At 41.1% G+C, this 20,759-nt stretch overlaps 3 protein-coding genes across 3 annotated transcripts; 2 read left to right on the top strand and 1 right to left on the bottom strand.

Annotated features, from left to right (window-relative positions):
• Positions 1-2,016: 2,016 nt before the first annotated feature.
• LOC110016939 (tripartite motif-containing protein 16) lies at positions 2,017-3,937 on the top strand. The gene has a single exon (XM_020711299.2). It carries the CDS (start codon positions 2,065-2,067, stop codon positions 3,724-3,726), a length of 1,662 nt encoding a protein of 553 aa, XP_020566958.2. The 5' UTR covers positions 2,017-2,064; the 3' UTR covers positions 3,727-3,937.
• Positions 3,938-10,163: 6,226 nt separating this feature from the next.
• LOC110013321 (tripartite motif-containing protein 16-like) lies at positions 10,164-12,246 on the bottom strand. Its single transcript, XM_023965287.1, has one exon. It carries the CDS (start codon positions 12,229-12,231, stop codon positions 10,603-10,605), a length of 1,629 nt encoding a protein of 542 aa, XP_023821055.1. The 5' UTR covers positions 12,232-12,246; the 3' UTR covers positions 10,164-10,602.
• Positions 12,247-18,900: 6,654 nt separating this feature from the next.
• Positions 18,901-20,759, top strand: LOC101165097 (tripartite motif-containing protein 16). Its single transcript, XM_020711297.2, has one exon. It carries the CDS (start codon positions 18,939-18,941, stop codon positions 20,601-20,603), a length of 1,665 nt encoding a protein of 554 aa, XP_020566956.2. The 5' UTR covers positions 18,901-18,938; the 3' UTR covers positions 20,604-20,759.

Raw genomic sequence — 20,759 nt, 5'->3', positions numbered from 1 at the left:
TCAAAACTCAGTAACATATAACTTACAAAAGTTAAGGGTCTGCAACACATTTTAAAATGTGATAAATACCAATCCCCCCTCCCAAATGACTATGTAATACATTACACTAAAGAAAGGATTTTCACTGAAAGACTTTCACGGATAGGTTGAGAGCGAAGTAACCTTTGATTTAAAAAAAAAATGTAGAAAAGATACATTGTTAAGTCAAAGAAATTGGGTTTTGAATACAATGTCAAATACATTTAGAGAAAAGTTTAATTCAATGAGCCCTGACCAAAAAGTAGTATATTTGAGTGTACTACAAATATACTTAGTCTCTACTTCAAGAGAACCAGTAAGGCTACTTGAAATTCACATTTATATTGGTGTACGTATATACTGTAGTAAACTGAAAATGTTCCAAATAAGTCTAAAGAAATATTTACATGGTATATGTTCTACACTACATGTTCATGGTCTGTGATAGATTTACTAAATTTACACTCAAGTATACTGACAAAATAAACTCCATGTGAACTGATTTTTGCCGTTGGAGAGTCTCGTTTTGACTTAAACAATCTTTAATTCCAGAGCCCTGCTGCCTTTATACACCACAGTAATATGTAAGGTCATTGTCTGCAACCTCTAATGTTAAAAGAGCCATTTAGTCCACAAACGTTTTGACCAAAACCTAGCATGAGCCACAAAGTCTCACTTCAACATTTAGAAAAAACACTTTGTTTATGATTTTGTGGTTGTTAAACCATTTATTTATTAAATGTAACTTTCAAGCATTTACAATAATTGAATTATGAGTATGTGGGGTTTTTGTATACATACATAGCAAATTTAACTTGGTTTACCTTTAGAGGTTCCTTTCAAAATAAAATACACCTTGTGTCAAATAAGATCATGTCACTGCAGCAAATTTAGTTGAACAAAAATGCAAGAAAGCACAGAAATGGCATTTTCTATCATCATGACTTTGGTGCACCATCATCCCTTTTGCCTTTTCTTATCAAATATGATTAGCTTTGGTGTTTTAAAATAAATACATGTAAATGCAATTTTATTAAAGAACTTGTCTCTGAACAGCAACAAGGCATGCACTGTTGTGCGGCAGAAGACATGGGATTTAAACTTATAACAGTGTAAAGAGATAAAAGTAACAGTACATTAAAGCTTTCACCATAATGTTGCTTAGTTATCAAACATGTTAAAATCCAGACATTGATAATAAAAATTGATCAGCTAATACAAAAACTAGAAACCCATTACAGATTCCAACTAAGCATTTTTCATGAAAGCCAAAGAGCCACATCGGAGTGATAAGTGAGATACATGAGGCTCAAGGGCCTCACGTTGCAGACCCCTGCGCTAGGGAACACACTCAATATTCATACAAAGCAGCAATTTCATCAGTTCCTAAACGTCCAGTTTTCATCTCAAGTGAAATTGAGATGAAAACTGTACTGATGTGATCAATTCTTCTAGCTGTCCAATTGTTTTTGACCAGTTTGAGATGCTTGGTAAATGAGACTTTATTAAACAGAACTGCAGAAAATATAACGATCTGTAAATAATAGCTATATTAAAAATGTTTCAAAACATTAAAAAATCTTTTTTCAAAATAATGCGATTTAAACATGGATTTCACAGCTTTTTAAAGGAATAATTATCCCGACTGCATTGTAGAGCTGACCATTCCAAATGTGATTTACAAGACATTTGCCCAAACAGCTAATCATCACCCTCGCTTTATTTAAAATAAAGTAAAAATTAAGCTAAATTTAAAAAACTGTAAATATTTGCCAGTTTTTAAAGCTTTTATATAAAAAGCTTTAAAATATTTATAAATATTAAAAAAAACTTTTTAAGTGTTCTGGTTTTCCAAGCCACCGTAGTTTCAGGGGAAGAAAACACGAGATACGCATGCGTGGCATTTGAGGACGGTGATTGGATGGACGGATAAACGCAGATGAATGTGATTGGCTGATTCATGCATCCCCAACCCGATTGGCCAGTCAGATTTCAAATTTAAATGGGACACACCGCGGCTCACAGCTATCACGACGGAGAGGCGAAATGGAGCAGAAAAGAGTGAATCTGAACGAAGCAGCGTTTTCGTGTTCCATCTGTCTGGATCTGCTGGACATCCCGGTGACCATTCCTTGCGGACACAGCTACTGCATGGTGTGCATCAAAGGCTTCTGGAAAGGAAAAGAAAATGACTCCCGCAGCTGCCCTCAGTGTCGGGAGACATTCACATCGGCGCCTGCTCTGGTTAAAAACACTATGCTAGCGGCTTTGACGGAGGAGCTGCAGAAAACTGGAATTTGCCCCCCAGCTGCTGAACATCATTATGCTGGAGCAGAAGACGTGGCCTGCGACATCTGCACCGGAAAAAAACTACACGCCGTGAAGTCCTGTCTGACCTGCCTGGCTTCTTACTGTGAGGAACATCTTCAGCCTCATTCTGATGTTGCTGCGTTTAAGAAACACAAGCTGGTGGAGCCCTTCAAGAACCTGCAGGAGACCATCTGCTCCATTCACAACGAGGTAATGAAGTTGTTCTGTCGCACAGATCAGAAGTGTATCTGTTACCTCTGCTCCGTGGAAGAACATAAAGGCCACGACACAGTCTCAGCTGCAGCTGAAAGGACTGAGAGGCAGAGAGAGCTGGAGGAGAATCAACTACAGATCCAGCAAAGAATCCAGGACAGAGAGAAGGAGGTGAAGCTGCTTCAACAGCAGGAGGAGGCCACTAATATGTCTGTTGATCAAGTAGTGGAGAACAGTGAGAAGATCTTTACCGATATTATCTGCCTCATTGACAAAAAAAAAGGTGAAGTGAAGAACAAGTTCAGATCCCAGCAACAAACTAAAGTGGGGCAGGTTAAAGGTCTTCAGGAGGAGCTGGAGCAGGAAATCACTGAGCTGAAGAGGAGAGACGCTGAGCTGAAGCAGCTCTCACTCACAGAGGATCACCACCAGTTTTTGCATAGCTACTCCTCGCTGCCACCACTAAGTGGTGAGTCCACACACTCATCCAGCATCATTGTCCGACCTCCAGGAAACCTCAAGGATGTGACAGCAGCTGTGTTAGAGCTTAGAAAGAAGCTGGAGGACATTCTGAGAGAGGAACTGACACGCATCTCACTAACAATCACTCAGGTGGATGTCTCACCATGGGAACCAAAGAGCAGACCTGACTTCCTAACATATTACCGTAACCTTACACTGGATCCAAATACGGCGCACACACGGCTGATGATGTTGAAGAAGAAAAAGGTTATAGGTGTTGCACGGACTCTGCCATACCCAGACAATGCAGGGAGATTTACTTTCTGGTGGCAGGTCCTGAGCAAGGAGAGTCTGACTGGACGTTGCTATTGGGAGGTGGAGTGGAAAGGAGACGGACTTTATGTTGCAGTTGCTTACAACAGCATCAGCAGGGATGGGAAAGGAAAAGAGTGCAGTTTTGGTTGGAATGAGAATTCCTGGGCAGTGCACATCTATGGCAAAACTTGCATTTTTTATCACAATTGTGAAAAGGTCTCCATCTCAGCCCCCGTTTCCTCCAGAATTGGAATGTACCTGGATCACACAGCAGGTGTTCTGTCATTCTACAGCGTCTCTAAAGGCATGACTCTCCTCCACAGAGTCCAGACCACATTCACTAAGCCGCTCCATGCTGGACTGTGGTTAAGCCACATTGGGGATGCTGCTGAATTCCTAAATAATTGATCGTTTGTGGATCTAAGTTTCATGTTTAATACTTTCTTTTTCTTTATACAATGTTTTTTTATTGAGTTGCAGATTTTTTTTTCTTTTCTTACAATGACATCAAAAGCAGATGTAAGACCTGGGAGTCCTGAAAATGTGTAAAAGTCTGAGCAATTCTTTGTTACTGAAACACATGTTCATTGTGATGTAAATAAATCAACTCATCATGGTATTTTGTCGTTCTAAGATTTTCTATTTTGTCGTTTATAAGAACATTAAGATGCTTGAATGCTTCCCATAGCCTACAATAATTAACATGTCAGACTTTAAGTCCAAGGAATGATAATTTGATATGCTGACTTTGATGCAGCCCACAGGAGAGTTAAACATTTGATTTTTAACTTGTAGTACTTTTACATGAACACATGGAAAGTTTCTGGAGGATACAGTGAAACCTGACAGGCGCTTTCTGTACAAATTTACCCAACAGCATGATTTTAAAAATCTGCAATAAAATTACACTTTAAAATTACAATTAAGGTTGATCAAGTTTGCATAAAACCTGTGAAAAAGTTGATAAAACACATCTCATCTAGCTTTGGTTTTGATGGTCGCTTCTGTAGCCAACACCACACACCACTGTGGTGCAAAGGCAGTCTACTGAACAGGACACTAGTCTATAAAAGGGCCAACAACTCAAAAGCACGCCTAGGGGGCATTGAGTCATCAATCAACCAATGAAACATGGTTTTGGACAGTGGGAAGGAAAAGGAGTTCCTGGAGAAAACCCATACATTCACAAGGAGAACTGACTCCATACAGAACAGATCCAGTCGGGATTTGACCCAGGGCCTTCTACCTGTGGGGCAAGAGTGCTAAGTAACCACTGCATCACCATGCAGCTGTCAGACATTACACAAGTGGGAAACAATTGTGAAATAAATTACACTTTCATTCTTTGTTTCCTTGTATTTTAGGCAATGGTACACCAAACATAATGCTTTGAATGAAGAGTAGAAACCACAATTTTATTTTTTTCAATTTATGGCATTTAAATGTAATCATTTCAGTTTTATTTATTGTGTTTTTTTTATTGCAATTAATTTACATTACCATTACCATCTTGATGAAAAATAAGAAAAAAACAAGTTGGTTACTTGTAAGGTAAATGAAAGCGTTCTGAAGATTTTTTTATTTCTTGGCCACTTTACAACATCCTGGTGCTTCCAGTGTTGCCACAGCAACCAGGAATAACAGGCTCTGTAGAAAGATAGTTTCTTTCAAGGTTTTCTGTTTTGTTATCCTGAACCACAAGTCATTATTTTGTGTCAACCTGATTCTGAGTAATATGCCTTCAGTATAATTGTCAGAATAAATCCTTACCAAGGCCCACAAACAAACAAGACAATCCGATCATTTAAACATCCACTTACAGAACCTCCTTGAAAAACTCTGGGGGTCTTTTCTGGAAGGTTAGTTAATTAGTGTTTGATTAAAGAGGACTTTTTGTTCACAGTCACATTCTGAGTTCCACTTTCCTGTTAGACCCCACATCCCTGCTATCTGCTTGATATTAACATGCAAACCTGCTGTGTGAGGACAATCGAAAACCTCACAAAGAGGACACATTTTACATTACAGGAGCTCCATATCAAACCTGCAAGTCTTTTAATGCAAAAATACAGGCAAAGAACAAAAGATACAGATTTCTTAACAGTCTTAACTTGCATTGTTACAGTCTAAAGCACACGTGTCAAACTCAAGGCCCGGGGGCCAAATGTGGCCCTCCATGTCATCTTATGTGGCCCCCGAGAGCATAACAGTTTTTCATTTCTTGGAATAAAAATAAAAATTGGTGTGTATTTATTCATATCTAGGTGGAATCAGACTTGAAATATCGGATTGGGCAACTATACATTAGGACTTAAACACTGTCCATATAACCTAACCTGACAGAATCAAATGTAAAAGGATTCATGCTAGAGTAACAAGCAAACATATGTTTTTCTGCAACTGTAATTGTCTCTTTAAAAAGTTATAATAAATAAATAAACTAGTTGTTTAACATTAAGGAGTAGTTACGTTTATTTTTCATTACATGTAGTTGAATGTATAAGTCATATCCGGCCCTTTGAGGACAGCGGCTATGCTGATGAGGGCCACATCGGTGAAAATGAGTTTGACACCCCTGGTCTAAAGTATCTCAGAGGACGGACATTGATGCTGGATGAGTGTGTGGACTCACTGAGTGGTGGCAGTGAGGGGTAGTTGAGCAGAAACTGGCTGTGATCGTCTGTGAGTAAGAGCTGCTTCGTTGTTGTTCTGAGGCAAAGCATTTATTTCACTCTTCCACAAGTTCTATTCTACATGCAGTTGTGCCAGGTCACTTGGGAGTGGGGTACAATCACCCCGTCTCTATTTCAGCTGCTCCCAGAGATGCTCAATGGAGTTCAGGTCAGGGGACATTGCTGGCCCCTGACTGTAGAAGTATAAGGTCCCCCCTCTTTCTGAAGTCCAGCTGTGACAATTCTGGGATGATGCAGTGGAGTATTACCATCCATGAATAGAAAGTTGGAGGTGTGATGGTGGAATTGTGGGATGATGATGGTTCTATGTTGTATCTGAGGTATTAATGTGCAGTGACTGGACCATCTAGGATAACCAATTTGGTTTTGCACTGAGCACTTTCTATCGCACCTCCTCCACCAAAGCAAACCCTGGGGACCTATGAGGTCCTTAATATAGGACAGGGGACTTCCCTGTAAGGCCTTATAGGTTAACAGGAGGATCTTGAACTTGATTCTAGAATCAACTGGGAGCCATTGAAGTGAAACTAACATAGGAGTGATGTGATCTCTTCTGCTAGTTCCTGCTAACAATCTAGCTGCTGCATTCTGAACAAGCTGGAGATGTCATGGTGGCCTGTCAGCGCTCCTCCCCCTCCCAGCTCTGTTCCTGACTCTCAGCTGTGACAGCTCAACTCATCAAGTTCTTGCTCTTCATAAGGAGATCCAGCTCCAGCATTCTTTGCCAGTTCGTTAACCCTGATGGTGCCTAGTTTCGTTAGCTCCACGTCTGGCCCCCTTGTCTTGCTACTCCATTACCTTGTTTTTCTATGCCTTAGGTCACTCATCCCACGAGAGTCACCAGAGTCATCCACCACCTCGACAAGAAGCTAAAGACCCAAGCACTACTCAAGAACTCCAGCCACGCCACAGCCAAGAACTCTGGTCACGCCATAGCCAAACGCTCCAGCCATGCCACAGCCAAGCACTCCTGCCTCGCCGCAGCCTAGAACGCCAGCCTCGTCTTTGCCAAATAAATCATGTCACGCTGCTGACTATACGCTCCTGTCACGCCCTGAATCTCGGCTCCACGTTTCGGCTGTGTTTCCTGATTATGTTTCCTAGGTCATATGAGTGGAGTCACCAGCAACAGCTGTCTGGCATTCAAGTCAAAGCGGTGGAGTCGGCTGCAAAAAATGTGTTTGTTTAGCAAATACCTATTATATTTTTTGACTAAATTTCATGTTCTCATACAATTATCGAAATGAAGCCCTTTGATACGACCATTGTTGTCATATTGGACTATATGAATAAAATTGAATTTAATTGGAAACCCCCTGTACCCCTAACATCTGGTAAGCAGACCTGCAGCTGTGTGGCATTTGCTAAACTATGTCTGACTGCATATGCACTTAGGTTCTGGTCATTGTTGTGATCTGTCACTTGCAAAGCTCCACTGTTGGGTCTGTGACAAACTCTGGCAGAAGTTTGCTGATGCACTTTAAGACAGACAGAATTCTCTTTTGTACCCTTATCCCTGTCTCTAATATCTCACTCACTTTTCTTTTTTTTCTTCTTTTCTTTTTTTTCTTCTATTCTTCTTGCTCTTCTCTAACTTGTTCTGTCCAACAGCTGAGCAAACAGATTAGAGCTGAAAGCCTTTTGCGTTGGACAGGTTTTACTATCACAAAAAGAGCTTATAGAAAACTCTCTCCTTTTCTTTCCATCTGGTCCAAAAAGAAATACATAACAACATAATTAATATAAAGTTTTGCCTAAAATACGAAAGGGGTTTATACAAATATACACATTGTGTGTCAGAAGATTCATAACCCTGTATTGTAATGGTAAAATCTTGTCAAAGCATTTTAAGTGTTTGACAGGTTCTCCTGAGCCCCACTTTCAGTGGAAGGGGTGTGGTGTATTTGGACCTGATCTTCTGTTTTCTGACCCTGTGTCTGACTCCGTTTACCTGCCACTCTTGCCTGGATCTTGAAGACCCCATCTCTCCTCTGATGATGCCTGTTATTGACCACAGCCTGCTTGACCCTTATTGAGTTTTATGGACTTTTAGCTGAGCTGTTCTAGTGATACTCACTCCTTATTGGAGAGAGTTGTTACCATAGACTCAGACCGACTCAGACCAATCACTGCTTATTGATGATGGGTGACGTCACACTCGCTCAATCCAGTACTCTTAACAGACAATGGGAGAAAAGTAACAGGTGGAAGAAAGTGTCAAATGTGTAATGGTATTCCAAAAAAAAAAAATACAAAAAAACAGCGTTTGCAATACCAGAGTCACGAAGAGAAAGAAATTTCACCTTTCTTACTGGATATGAACAACACATGAAAGAATACATAAATTTTCTTTTTATTTGAGGTAACTGTCAAATTGACAATTTTAAACTCATTGGGAAATGCGGAGTATCTGTAGAGTTTTTAGGTTTTGAATGGTTGAAGTTGAAAACCTTTCACTCAAGTATTGAGGAAACCACATGACTGGACTAGAATGAAGCAGTTTTACTGCCTTTGCCCAACATTAGCTCGATTGTCTCTGGCAGCCCAGTAACTTCGAACAAGAAAAGCAGCAGACTCTCACTCTGGAAGATCAGGATACTGGATGAAAAGTATGATTACACACAGTCACTACAGATGGGCAAAAGTGAAACTAACAATTCTTACAAAATTGAGAATAACAGTTAATTCCTGTGGAGACATCAGGTGCTAAACTTTTTACTTGTTGCTTTGGTATGGCAGAGGCATGCTGCAAATTGGTAACTGAGGAGACAGCGACTAAGAAGGTACACAAATAAGTGTCTGGCATATACATTTTCAGGAAAACATGGTGAGAAGCAATGTGTATCACAGTAGAAGATGCTTCAATGAGTCTGGTGTGTCAACTGGTGTGTTTCTGCACTATAAAATACTCAAAAAGAGTTCTTTGTTGTCATCTTTACTTTTGCTCAGGAGTGTCTTAGCTATTTGCACATATGTCTCAGCCAGCCCATTGCTTTGAGGATAATGTGTACCTAGGGTGGTATGTGTGAATCCCCATGTACTTGAAAATTTTGCTAACTCTAGTGATGCATATTGCAAACTATTATGAAAGTCTCTGGAATGCCATGTTTGGCAAAAGTTGTTTTCAGATTCTGGATGATGGCATTAGATGTGGTCCTGTTCATTTTGCCTAGTTCAAAATATCTGCTGTAATAGTCAACAGCAGCCATGTAGCTGTCATTATTCCAGGTGAAGAGATCTGTTGCAACAACTTGCCATGGTGTCTCTGGAATCTTGTGATTAATCATTGGATCTCTTGTATTTGCAGGTTGATGCGCCAGACATGTTGTGCAGTTCTTTACTATATTTTCTGATATCATTCTCTGCCATACTGCGTCAAATACCAGTCCGCATCACCAATATATATTCAAATCATTTCAATTTACATCTACGTGCATCGCATGTTAGATGTCTCCAACCCATTCACACAACAGTCACAAAACCCATACCATGCTCACATCAGATTTGACCCACAACAATGAAGATGGCTCTTTTAAATGTCAGATCCTTTAAAAATAAGTATTTTATCATTAATGATCTGATTTTAGACCAATATTTAAACTGTCTGTTTTTAATTGAAACCTTGCTCGGCACTGATGCTCCAGCTATTCTCACTGAAGCTTCTCCTCCTAATTTAAACTTTTTATTTTCAATCAGGGGAAATCATCTTCGGTTAGTGACCATGTATTATAGATGTATTATAGATGTATTATAGATGTCTCTGGGGCAGCCACAGACATCTATACAGTGGCTACAACAGTAGCTTACCGTCACCAAGTATGGATGAATAATGGACACATTGTAAGCGCTTTGAGCGTATGGAAAAGCAGATAAATCCAATCCATAAAAATTATTATTATTACCTTTCTCTCCAACCCAAATAAGAAAAAGCCGCACTTTTCCTCCTCATTCTTCCTCTTGAGCTGTACCAAGAACATCAGTTCCTTGTGTAGCTTGAATCTGCGCCATGCTTCTGGAAGGTTGTTAACATCCCAACAGTGTTACGGTGGGGTACTTCCACCAAGGTTCATCTTGGAGTCTTTGTTTGTTGTTAATTTTACTCTGACACGTGTTGTACTTTAGGGTCGTACAGGAATAACACTATTCAGGACGTGTTATGGTAACTTTTTATTAACATACCTGTTGGCAGTGGCTTTACATCTGAATGCTACATGCTTCGTATATATCCCATAATGCATTCCCATAATGCCCAGTTTTAAAGGATACAGGGTTGTAGTTACCAAAAATAGCTAAATGAAGGAAATTTAAGAAAATTACAAGAATTTCATTCATACAAGCAGTCAAATAAACACAGCTCACCTGTCAACACTTGACAGCAATTATTAAATAAAGTAGAACCCAAACTGACCAGAACATCAAGAGGTTTATATGGATGATCAAACCACTAAAAAAAAACAATTGAACTCCATTAATTTACCATTATACAAGTTAGCAATCCCCATTTCCATCTTCTTCTGGTAAGGGTGCATCCCTTTTTTGAGACTCTATAGATTCTATAGATAACACTTCTCCACTGATTATTAATAGTTCATCAAAGTTTACAAAACTCTGCAGTTTCTCCAACATGATCAATTAAGAGTCCAGCATGTAGCGGCTGAGTGAATATGGTCTGGACTCTGTGGAGGAGAGTCATGCTTTCAGAGACGCTGTAGAAGGACAGAACACCTGCTCTGTGATCCAGGTACACTCCTACTCTGGAGGAACCAGGAGCTGAGATGGAGGTTTGGATGCTGTTGTGGAAAAAAAAGAAATTGTCTTGGGAACAATACAATGCCCAGGATTTGTCATTGAAACCAAATCCACTTTCATCTCCAGATCTGCTGATGTTCTTGTATGCGACTGCTACATAAACAAAATAACCTTTCCACTCCACCTCCCAGTAACAACGTCCAGTCAGTCTCTCTTTACCCAGAGCTTCTCCATAATCAGTAAATCTATCAGAATGAGACTGAAGTTTTTCCATTACTGTCATCTTTCTGTTTTCCTCTGACAGTAACAGTCGTCTGTGTGCTGTGTTTGGATCCAGTGTGATTTGAAGTGAATATTTGAAGAAGTCAGCTCTGCTCTTTGGTTCTGGTTCTGGCAGTAAAACATCCACATGAGTGACTGTCAGTGAGATGTTTGTCCATTCCTCTCTCAGAATGTCCTGCAGTTTGTCTCTGAGCTCTGACACAGCTGCTGTCACATCCTCAAAGTATCTCAGAGGACGGACATTGATGCTGGATGAGTGTGTGGACTCACTGAGTGGTGGCAGTGAGGGGTAGTTTAGCAGAAACTGGCTGTGATCCTCTGTGAGTGAGAGCTGCTTCAGCTCAGCGTCTCTCCTCTTCAGCTCAGTGATCTCCTGCTCCAGCTCCTCCTGAAGATCTTTGACTCGACTCACTTCAGTTTGCTGCTGGGATCTGATCTGCTGCTTCACATCACAGCTTCTTTTCTGGATGAGACGGATCATCTCAGTGAAGATCTTCTCACTGTCCTTCACTGTTTGATCAGCAGAGTGATTGATGGCCTCCACCTCCTGTTGAAGCAGCTTCACCTCCTTCTCTCTGTCCTGGATTCTCTGCTGGATTTGTTGTTGACTCTCCTCCAGCTCTCTCTGCCTCTCAGTCCTTTCTGCTGCAGCTGAGACTGTGTCGTGGCCTTTATGTTCTTCCACAGAGCAGAGATAACAGAAACTCTTCTGATCAGTGCGACAGAACATCTTCATCACCTCATCATGACAGAAGCAGATGTTCTCCTGCAGGTTCTTGGAGGGTTCCACCAGCTTGTGTGTCTTGAATGCAGCTGCATCCAAATGAGGCTGAAGGTGTTTCTCACAGTAAGAGGCTAGACAGATCAAACAGGACTTGATGGCTTTCAGTTTTCTTCCAGTGCAGACATCACAGACCACATCTTCAGGTCCAGCATAGCAGTGATTAATCTTCAGCATTTCCAACAAATTTTCTAACACGATGGTTTTCTCCAGAACAGGCCTTGGTGCAAAGGTCTTCCTACAATAAGGGCAGCTGTAGATGTACTTCTCTTTTTCCTCCCAGAATCCTTGAATACACTTCATGCAGTAGCTGTGTCCACAAGGAATAGTCACCGGATCCTTCAGAAGATCCAGACAGATGGAACATTTGAATCTTCCTAAGTCGAGTTGAACTCCTTGTTGAGACATTTTCTGTCAGACAGTTTCACTTTCTCTGAACAGGAAGTCTCTGTAAGCTCTGAGTCAGGAAATGAGGTTTGCGAGCATCCTGTGTTTTCAGATCTGTGTGTGTGTGTGTGAGTGGGTTGAGGAGGGCGGGAACTCTCATCTTTTTAACCCTTGTGTTATCTTAGATGACCCCACCGTTACATTGACGTGTTCTTCCTACAATGACAAAGGTGGAAAGATTTCATGTAATCCATGGACACCAGTGAAGATCACAAATCATTGAAGAAAAAAGGTTCAGCGCACTGTTTAGTGGGTCTAGATGACCCAACTCCCAATGTTAAAGTGCCTAGGATAGCACAAGGGTTAAATACAGCGCGTTCCAAATAATCATGCAACTGATTTTTTTTTCTTAATGCTCAGTGTAAATGACAGTCAGCACACCATTCACCAACCATTAGAGTATATTTTACTGGCAAACCCTGTGTGGTCTGAATCAGCCAAACCTTGTCCAAGGCATTTAACTATGCCCTTAGTTTTAGCATCAGAGAGACCCTTTTTTTCAGATAGTGCTTGAAAATGTTTGCCTGCGTAATCAATGAGTTTTATAGGCTAGAGTCGCTACACTAGACTGATGAGTATGCAAAGTTGGACGCCATAATGGAAAGGGCCAGATGCCAGCTCATTGCTGTGATACAATTGGCACAAACAGAGCTGAAAAAAGACAAGGATTTGACTTTTTACAAGTAAATTTTTACTGTCAGCTAATAAAGGACAATTTATAGAATAAATTTTTGAGAAATGACTGAGTTTACTCTGAGAACAAGAGCAGTGGGGTTTACAGGTAGCGAGTGAGAGCAACAAGTGGATCCTCCTGCCTGAGAATCTTCTTAGCAGTTTGCACAGCTCTCTCTGCATGGCCTTTTCCTTGAGGACTTGAAGTAAGGTGTCGGAAATCCATGTCTTTTGCGAATTCAGCACAGGAAAGCAGGATCCAGAGATAAAAACACCCTGGCACCACTCAATTCGGAAGTTATTTCATCCAAAGTGGGTAAGATGTACTGCTCTCTTTTCACTGACTTGTTCACTGTTGTTAGGTCGACACAGATCTGGGCCTTGCCTGCATGTTTCTTTAAGACTGGCAACATTGGAGCGCACCATTCTGTCGGTTGTTACGCATTTAATGATGTTTTGCTCTATCCTTAACAGCTCCTCTTTCCCTTTCTTTAGGGGAATGGTACATGCCTTGCCATGTGGACTGAGTGTGGCACTGCACCTTCTTTTAATTCTATTTTAACTGGATCCGTTTTTAAAATACTGTGCTCCCTAAAGGGCGGACTGACGACCATTTGTCTACTTGTGTAGGTTGTGATCTCATCTACTCTTCTCATGAGGTTCATTTCAACAGACAGAGAGCGGCTGAGCAGATTGTTGACTTTGTCCCATGTACTATGTATCTTTTTGATGTGTAGCTTTTGCCTTTGCAGCCTATTACAGCATCAAAGCAACCGAGGCATGACAGTTGTCCTCCGGGACTGTCTAGTGGGAGGTCAGGTGGCTGAAACACCTTTCCTGTGTCAAGGGCTTGAAATGTGTTCTCGTTTATAATTTGTGTGTCAATCTTAAATAGGACAGGAATGGTTTAAACTTGGAGCACCACAGTCCATGCTTTAGGCTTGTTTGTTTTTGCATTGCATACTGAGCCGAGAAAGTAGGAGGTTGGCTCCCTTTCCTTTGCTTCCGTGACATCATTCAACGACATGCTCTGGCCCAATGCCCCATCTTGTGGCAGTTATGGCACTTAGCTTTAGAAGCTGGGCATTTCTCATCTCCTCTGTGGCAACTTTCCACATCTTCCACATTTGTACACAGGCTGTGTGTGTTTGACTTGCCTGGTTTACGCTGTTGTCTCCAGTTTGTGTTCTTATTCATGTGCCGCAACCCTTGAGCCGTCACCGCCATATCCCCCTGCAGAGTCACTTGTGCTGTGACCTCTTCTGCTTGGCCAAAGTTACTGTACATCAGACATCAACTGCAGAGAGCTCTTTATGCTGGATCCCCACAACGATCCGGTCACGGATGTGTTCCTCTCTGGCTGCTCCCAAGTAGCAGTGCCCAGACAGTTCACAGAGTGCTCGGATAAAACTCTCTGCTTTCTCCCCTGTCCGCTGCACGCACTGGTGAAAACACACTCTTTCTTGGATCACATTCCTATGCGGGAAAAACTAGTAGTCAAACTTTGCTATGACAATCTAGATTTTGTCTTTGTCACCTCCCTCGTTAAATGTGAACAACTTAAAAATATTCTCCGCTTCAGCGCCCATCGCGTAGATAAGGCAGCTCACCGGCACCCTCCCCTCATCCTTTTTGAGACTCGTGGTGATTCTGTGTCGCTCAGAGCTCTGTCTCCAGTCATGCCATTCTGTCCGCTTATCAAAGAGAAAGTTGGCAGGGGATTAAACTTTTCGCTCTGTTCTTTGTCTCCCTTATTCCGTACTCGATTTTGGTTTTGTCCAGGTATCTTCTGACCTCGTGTAGAATGAAGAGTGGCAATAGTTCATTGGTTGAAAGCAGAACACTTTTACTAACATCCTCTGGACACGCACATCGTGCTTGGCTGCCGTAAATCACACTGCCGCACAGAACCAACAGTTCTGAGCTGTATCATTCGTCATCTGACAGTTTCAAGGCATTTCTTGACATTACAGTGCAATAATGCAATGCTATTTTGTAACTTCCTTGACACATAACACTGTACGGTGTTAACAATCTCGTTGGTTTATTATTTCACTAATACATTTTACAGTATGTGAACAATTGAAAGTGTGAAAACTCTCTCCCAAACCGCCTGTGCGGATAACTGAAAGCGGATTCGCTGTGTCAACCCCTAATGGGATACACTGAAAGGTGAAAAACAACAAATTTAAACTTTTTTTTTCGTTGGGGATTGTACGGAGTTACATTTGATCAAATTAAATGTATAGCTGTATTGAATTTGAAACTCACAGTCTCAGGCCTGTTGTCTTTCTGCAGCAAATCATGGAGCTCATAACATCTTGGGAATCGGTTTGCTCACTTCTACTCACAGAGCAGGTTGGTAACATGATACTGCAGAGATGTGTAAATGTGTGTAAATAAATGTCAATGTGTATCAAATCATAGTCAAGCCTCAGTTCTAAAATTTAAGTCGTGTTCATCAGGCCATGCTTGCAGCATCTCAGTGTTTATTGGGGATTTCTTTGATTTCTTTTCATTCAGCATTAATGTTTGTGTAAAAAGTGTTTATATTCACAGTGAAAAACAAAGTTAACATGGTTGGCAATGTGCCGACTTTGAGGCTCAGAAAGGGAGATTTGAGCAGCTCAGTAACCCGCTGTGATCGACATTGAATGCGCAACGACCAGCCTCCAAATGGAGCTAATTTAACTCCAATGTAACAACATGCTTAAATCAAAATATGACTCTGTTGGTGCTGCGCAGTTTCCAAAGCCTCATTTATGCATCGAAGCTGCTCAGATGGTCTCAATGTTTGGCAGCACATGAGCAACTGTTCTCTATGATGAAGGTGACCAAAACACCTCACAGAGGTTGACTCACTGATGAACACCATCACTGTGTCCTGAGGTTTGCCTCAACACGGAGCCTGACCCCAGACATTGATGAACTTGCATTTAAGGAAAGATGCCAGGTATCTGGCTTAGACCACTGTGCAGAGTAAATCAGAGTGCAGCAAACTGAGCTTAAAAATATCTGGTTCTAATGCCCTTTTTCTACTGCAAGGCATGGTCTCTTAACCCTTGTGCTATCCTAGGCACTTAAACATTGGGAGTTGGGTCATCTAGACCCACTGGACAGTGCGCTGAACCTTTTCTTCATTGATTTGTGATCTTCACTGGTGTCCATGGATTACATGAAATCTTTCCACCTTTATCCACCTTTGTCATGGTAGGGAGAACACGTCAATGTAAGGGTGGGGTCATCTAAGATAGCACAAGGGTTAATAGTTGAAATGTTGGCAAAAAATTTTGAATGACATTATTTTTGTTTTTTTTTGTTGTTTGCTTTGAAAAAGATTTACTTTAGAAAGGAACTTGAAAGGATACGGGGAGAGACATACCGTACTTTATTCATTTACTTAAATAAGAAACGAATACCACTAATGCGTCTTTTATTTCAAATTTAATTTCTCATGTGTTTGTAATATCAAGCTTTGGTTGTTCCAGATTCTGTGTTTAAGCAAAACTGAAGTTTTTTTTTTCCATTTGAAAAGGTGAAACATTACATCTCAGTTGCAGTTAATTTTTCAATAAATGTTGAGTTTGGCCCTTGACTTTACTTCACTGCATAATTTCAAAAACTTAAAAAATGCTAAATTAGTTACTAGGTTACTAAGTAGCACTGTTGAATGTTTTTGAGATTTATGTAGGTTCACTGAAGTAGTGGTAAGAAAAAAAACTTTTCATGAAACAGTATTATAAAACTTTTTTTAAATTAAAATTTCTTCACTTACCAGATTTGCAGCAGCAGGTGTGGGTGCAAGGACACCTCGCAGTGCAGCTCACACTCCAGAAAAAACGGCCCTTTCAATATTTCAAAATTGGTCTTTATTTCCCTGCAGAGTTTTTAAAAATTCCTTACACAGAGATATCCTTTTTAACATGGTTCATTGCCCGAGCAAGTCAGGGCACTAGAGGAAATGTTGAAAAGAAGGACTTGGTTGCCTCTTAAAGCAATGACACAACAACATTGAGGTTAATTGTCCTTTTTAATATTTCTTCATTTGAGCATTTAATTAAAACCTTTTCTATTAAGAATTAACGTCAAAAAAGTTGTAAAGACAGGTATCTGAGCAAACCCACACCCCCCAAAATCACCCCCCCCAGGGAAAGTTGGGTGTGACATTGGGATTCATTAATTTTTTGCACCCTTTTATTGTGCTCAATACTTAAAAGGAGAAGCATCATGCTCAGAGATGCACATGCTGCTCTGAAGATGGCAGAAATTTTTCTCTGAGCTGATCTTCAGACCACTTGATGGTAAAGGGAATTTTTCCAATTAGACCAGCTTGAGCTTAGCGACTTTGATTTTCTCCTCTAGGTATGACAAATACTGATTCCCTCTGAGATAAAGGCCGACACACAACGCCTTTTGTTTACGTTTTCACATTTTTTTTTGCTGGTTGACTTCTTCTTGATTGAAATATGATAAAACAGGAACCTGTTAAGAAGAGAGGACGCAAGATTTATTCTTAAAAATGAACAAAAACAGATCAAAGTGAGTGGGTTGGCAGCAGCTACAAACTACAAACCAGAGGTGGGCAAACTATTGCCCGGTGGCCTTAAAAACAATTCATCAAGCCTGCCAAACTCATAAATTATACTGATGATCCTCTTTGTTTTATTTGCCCTGTAATTCTGGTATCTAGCCGTAGACGGCGCAATATAAACTCATTGATCTTTGTTTAGGTGCAGAAAGTTTTTCTGCATTCATGTGGTGTTGGAAGATGTTTTTGCCATTTGGATATGTGTTTAGTATATATAGCTTTAAATTTTTCATTTGAAATGTTTTTGTTATGTTTATTATTTATCATTGACTTTTATATTTAAATGTACCCTCTAAAAATTCATATTCATAAGTCACAGGTAATCCTTTCATTGGTGATAAATACAGACAAAATGTGATATAAATGCAGCACTTAAAGAAAGAAATGTCAAAATGTGGTAAAGTTGTCACATAATGAATTTCTACATTTGGTGCTCATAGATGTTGCCCATTTTGAGATGGTTGGTAAAAAAGACTTTATTAAAAACAGAACTGCAGAGTTTACAACTTTTGTGAATAAGACTTATTATTAACGTGTTAAACATTAATTAATCTCCTTGAAAATACTGTGATTTAACCGTAGATTTCAAATCAATTCAAACTTTATTTGTATGGCAGTTTTACATCACAAAGCTAGTGAAAGGGCTTTACATAAAAACATATTCAAAGTTAAAAACAAGAGGACAAGACAAACAAGTATTTTGTTTGAAACCCGCACAATGCAAACACCCCCACCCCACCATGATAAAATGATGCAACGTAGAAAGCTGGCTTTGTACTGAAGTGGGGAGACGATGTTTTGGGTAAATGTGAACATCATTAAACTCCGACTTTAGATTACCGAATAATACACTACCGGAAGACCCCCCAGACCCGGGAGATCCCATTGCAGCGACCCCGTTCATTGAGAATGGACAGTCACTGATGTGAAGGATCCCTCTCGGTAAAACGCTGGTGTTACAACTAAAATGTTTAAAATACAGCTTTTTAAGGAGGTATTTCCCCGGCTGCATTGTGGAGCTGACCACGCCGACTGTGATTTACTAAACATTTGCCTAAAGACCTTAACATCACACTCGCTTTAGATTGACACAAAATTAAGTACACTAAAGAAAATACCAGTGAAATCCGTTAATAATTGAACAAATATAGTTCTATAAAGTAAAAAAGATTTTAAAAAGTTTTGAAGTGTTTTGGTATTCTAAGCCACCGTAGTTACAGGGGAGGAAAAACATGAGATGCGCATGCGTGGCATTTGAGGACGGTGATTGGATGGACGGATAAAGGAAGATGAATGTGATTGGCTGATTCACGGATCTGCAACCCGATTGGCCAGTCAGATTTCAAATTTAAATGGGACACACACACACACTGCAGCTCACAACTATCACAGCTCACAGAGAGGCGAAATGGAGCAGAAACGAGTGAATTTGAACGGAGCCGCGTTTTCGTGTTCTATTTGTCTGGATGTGCTGGACATCCCGGTGACCATTCCTTGCGGACACAGCTACTGCATGGTGTGCATCAAAGGCTTCTGGAAAGGAAAAGAAAATGACTCCCGCAGCTGCCCTCAGTGTCGGGAGACATTCACATCGGAGCCTGCTCTGGTTAAAAACACTATGCTAGCGGCTTTGACGGAGGAGCTGCAGAAAACTGGGATTTGCCCCCCAGCTGCTGAACATCATTATGCTGGAGCAGAAGACGTGGCCTGCGACATCTGCACCGGAAAAAAACTACACGCCGTGAAGTCCTGTCTGACCTGCCTGGCTTCTTACTGTGAGGAACATCTTCAGCCTCATTCTGATGTTGCTGCGTTTAAAAAACACAAGCTGGTGGAGCCCTTCAAGAACCTGCAGGAGACCATCTGCTCCATTCACAACGAGGTAATGAAGTTGTTCTGTCGCACAGATCAGAAGTCCATCTGTTACCTCTGCTCCGTGGAAGAACATAAAAGCCACGACACAGTCTCAGCTGCAGCTGAAAGGACTGAGAGGCAGAGAGAGCTGGAGGAGAGTCAACAACAGATCCAGCAGAGAATCCAGGACAGAGAGAAGGAGGTGAAGCTGCTTCAACAGCAGGAGGAGGCCACTAATATGTCTGTTGATCAAGCAATGGAGAACAGCGAGAAGATCTTCACAGAGTTGATCTGTCTTGTCGAGAGAAAAAGAGGTGAAGTGAAGAACAACTTCAGATCCCAGCAGCAAACTAAAGTGGGGCAGGTTAAAGATCTTCAGGAGGAGCTGGAGCAGGAGATCACTGAGCTGAAGAGGAGAGACGCTGAGCTGAAGCAGCTCTCACTCACAGAGGATCACAGCCAGTTTCTGCTCAACTACCCCTCACTGCCACCACTCAGTGAGTCCACACACTCATCCAGCATCAATGTCCGACCTCCAGGAGACGTCAGGGATGTGACAGCAGCTGTGTCAGAGCTTGGAAAGAAGCTGGAGGACATTCTGAGAGAGGAACTGACACGCATCTCACTAACAATCACTCAGGTGGATGTCTCACCATCGGAACCAAAGAGCAGACCTGACTTCCTCCTAACATATTACCGTAACCTCACACTGGATCCAAATACGGCGCACACACGGCTGATGATGTTGAAGAAGAATAAGGTTACGGGTGTTGCTCAAACTCAGCCATACCCAGACAATGCAGGGAGATTTACTTTCTGGTGGCAGGTCCTGAGCAAGGAGAGTCTGACTGGACGTTGCTATTGGGAGGTGGAGTGGAAAGGAGACGGACTTTATGTTGCAGTTGCTTACAACAGCATCAGCAGGGATGGGAAAGGAAAAGAGTGCAGATTTGGTTGGAATGAGAATTCCTGGGCAGTGCACATCTATGGCAACACTTGCATTTTTTATCACAATTGTGAAAAGGTCTCCATCTCAGCCCCCGTTTCCTCCAGAATTGGAGTGTACCTGGATCACACAGCAGGTGTTCTGTCATTCTACAGCGTCTCTAAAGGCATGACTCTCCTCCACAGAATCCAGACCACATTCACTAAGCCGCTCCATGCTGGACTGTGGTTGAGCCTAGTTGGGGACGCTGCTGAATTCCACCATAAATCATAGTTTGTGGATCCAAGTTTCATGTTTAATACTTTCTTTTTCTTTATTCGATGGTTTTTTGAGTTGCAGATTTTTTTTTCCTTTTCTGATATTAAAATCAAAAGCCAATGTAACTGAAAATTGTTCTTTGTGATACAAATAAATCAAATCAACATGGTA

Source organism: Oryzias latipes, chromosome 17 (assembly GCF_002234675.1).
Source record: "Oryzias latipes chromosome 17, ASM223467v1".
Lineage (NCBI taxonomy): Eukaryota > Metazoa > Chordata > Actinopteri > Beloniformes > Adrianichthyidae > Oryzias > Oryzias latipes.
The sequence above is the reverse complement of the archived record's forward strand: the minus strand, read 5'-3'. Positions and strand labels throughout refer to the sequence as shown.

Coding starts and splice junctions, on each gene's coding strand:
- LOC110016939 (XM_020711299.2), top strand. CDS start 2,065: ATGGAGCAGAAAAGAGTGAATCTGAACGAAGCAGCGTTTTCGTGTTCC.
- LOC110013321 (XM_023965287.1), bottom strand. CDS start 12,231: ATGTCTCAACAAGGAGTTCAACTCGACTTAGGAAGATTCAAATGTTCC.
- LOC101165097 (XM_020711297.2), top strand. CDS start 18,939: ATGGAGCAGAAACGAGTGAATTTGAACGGAGCCGCGTTTTCGTGTTCT.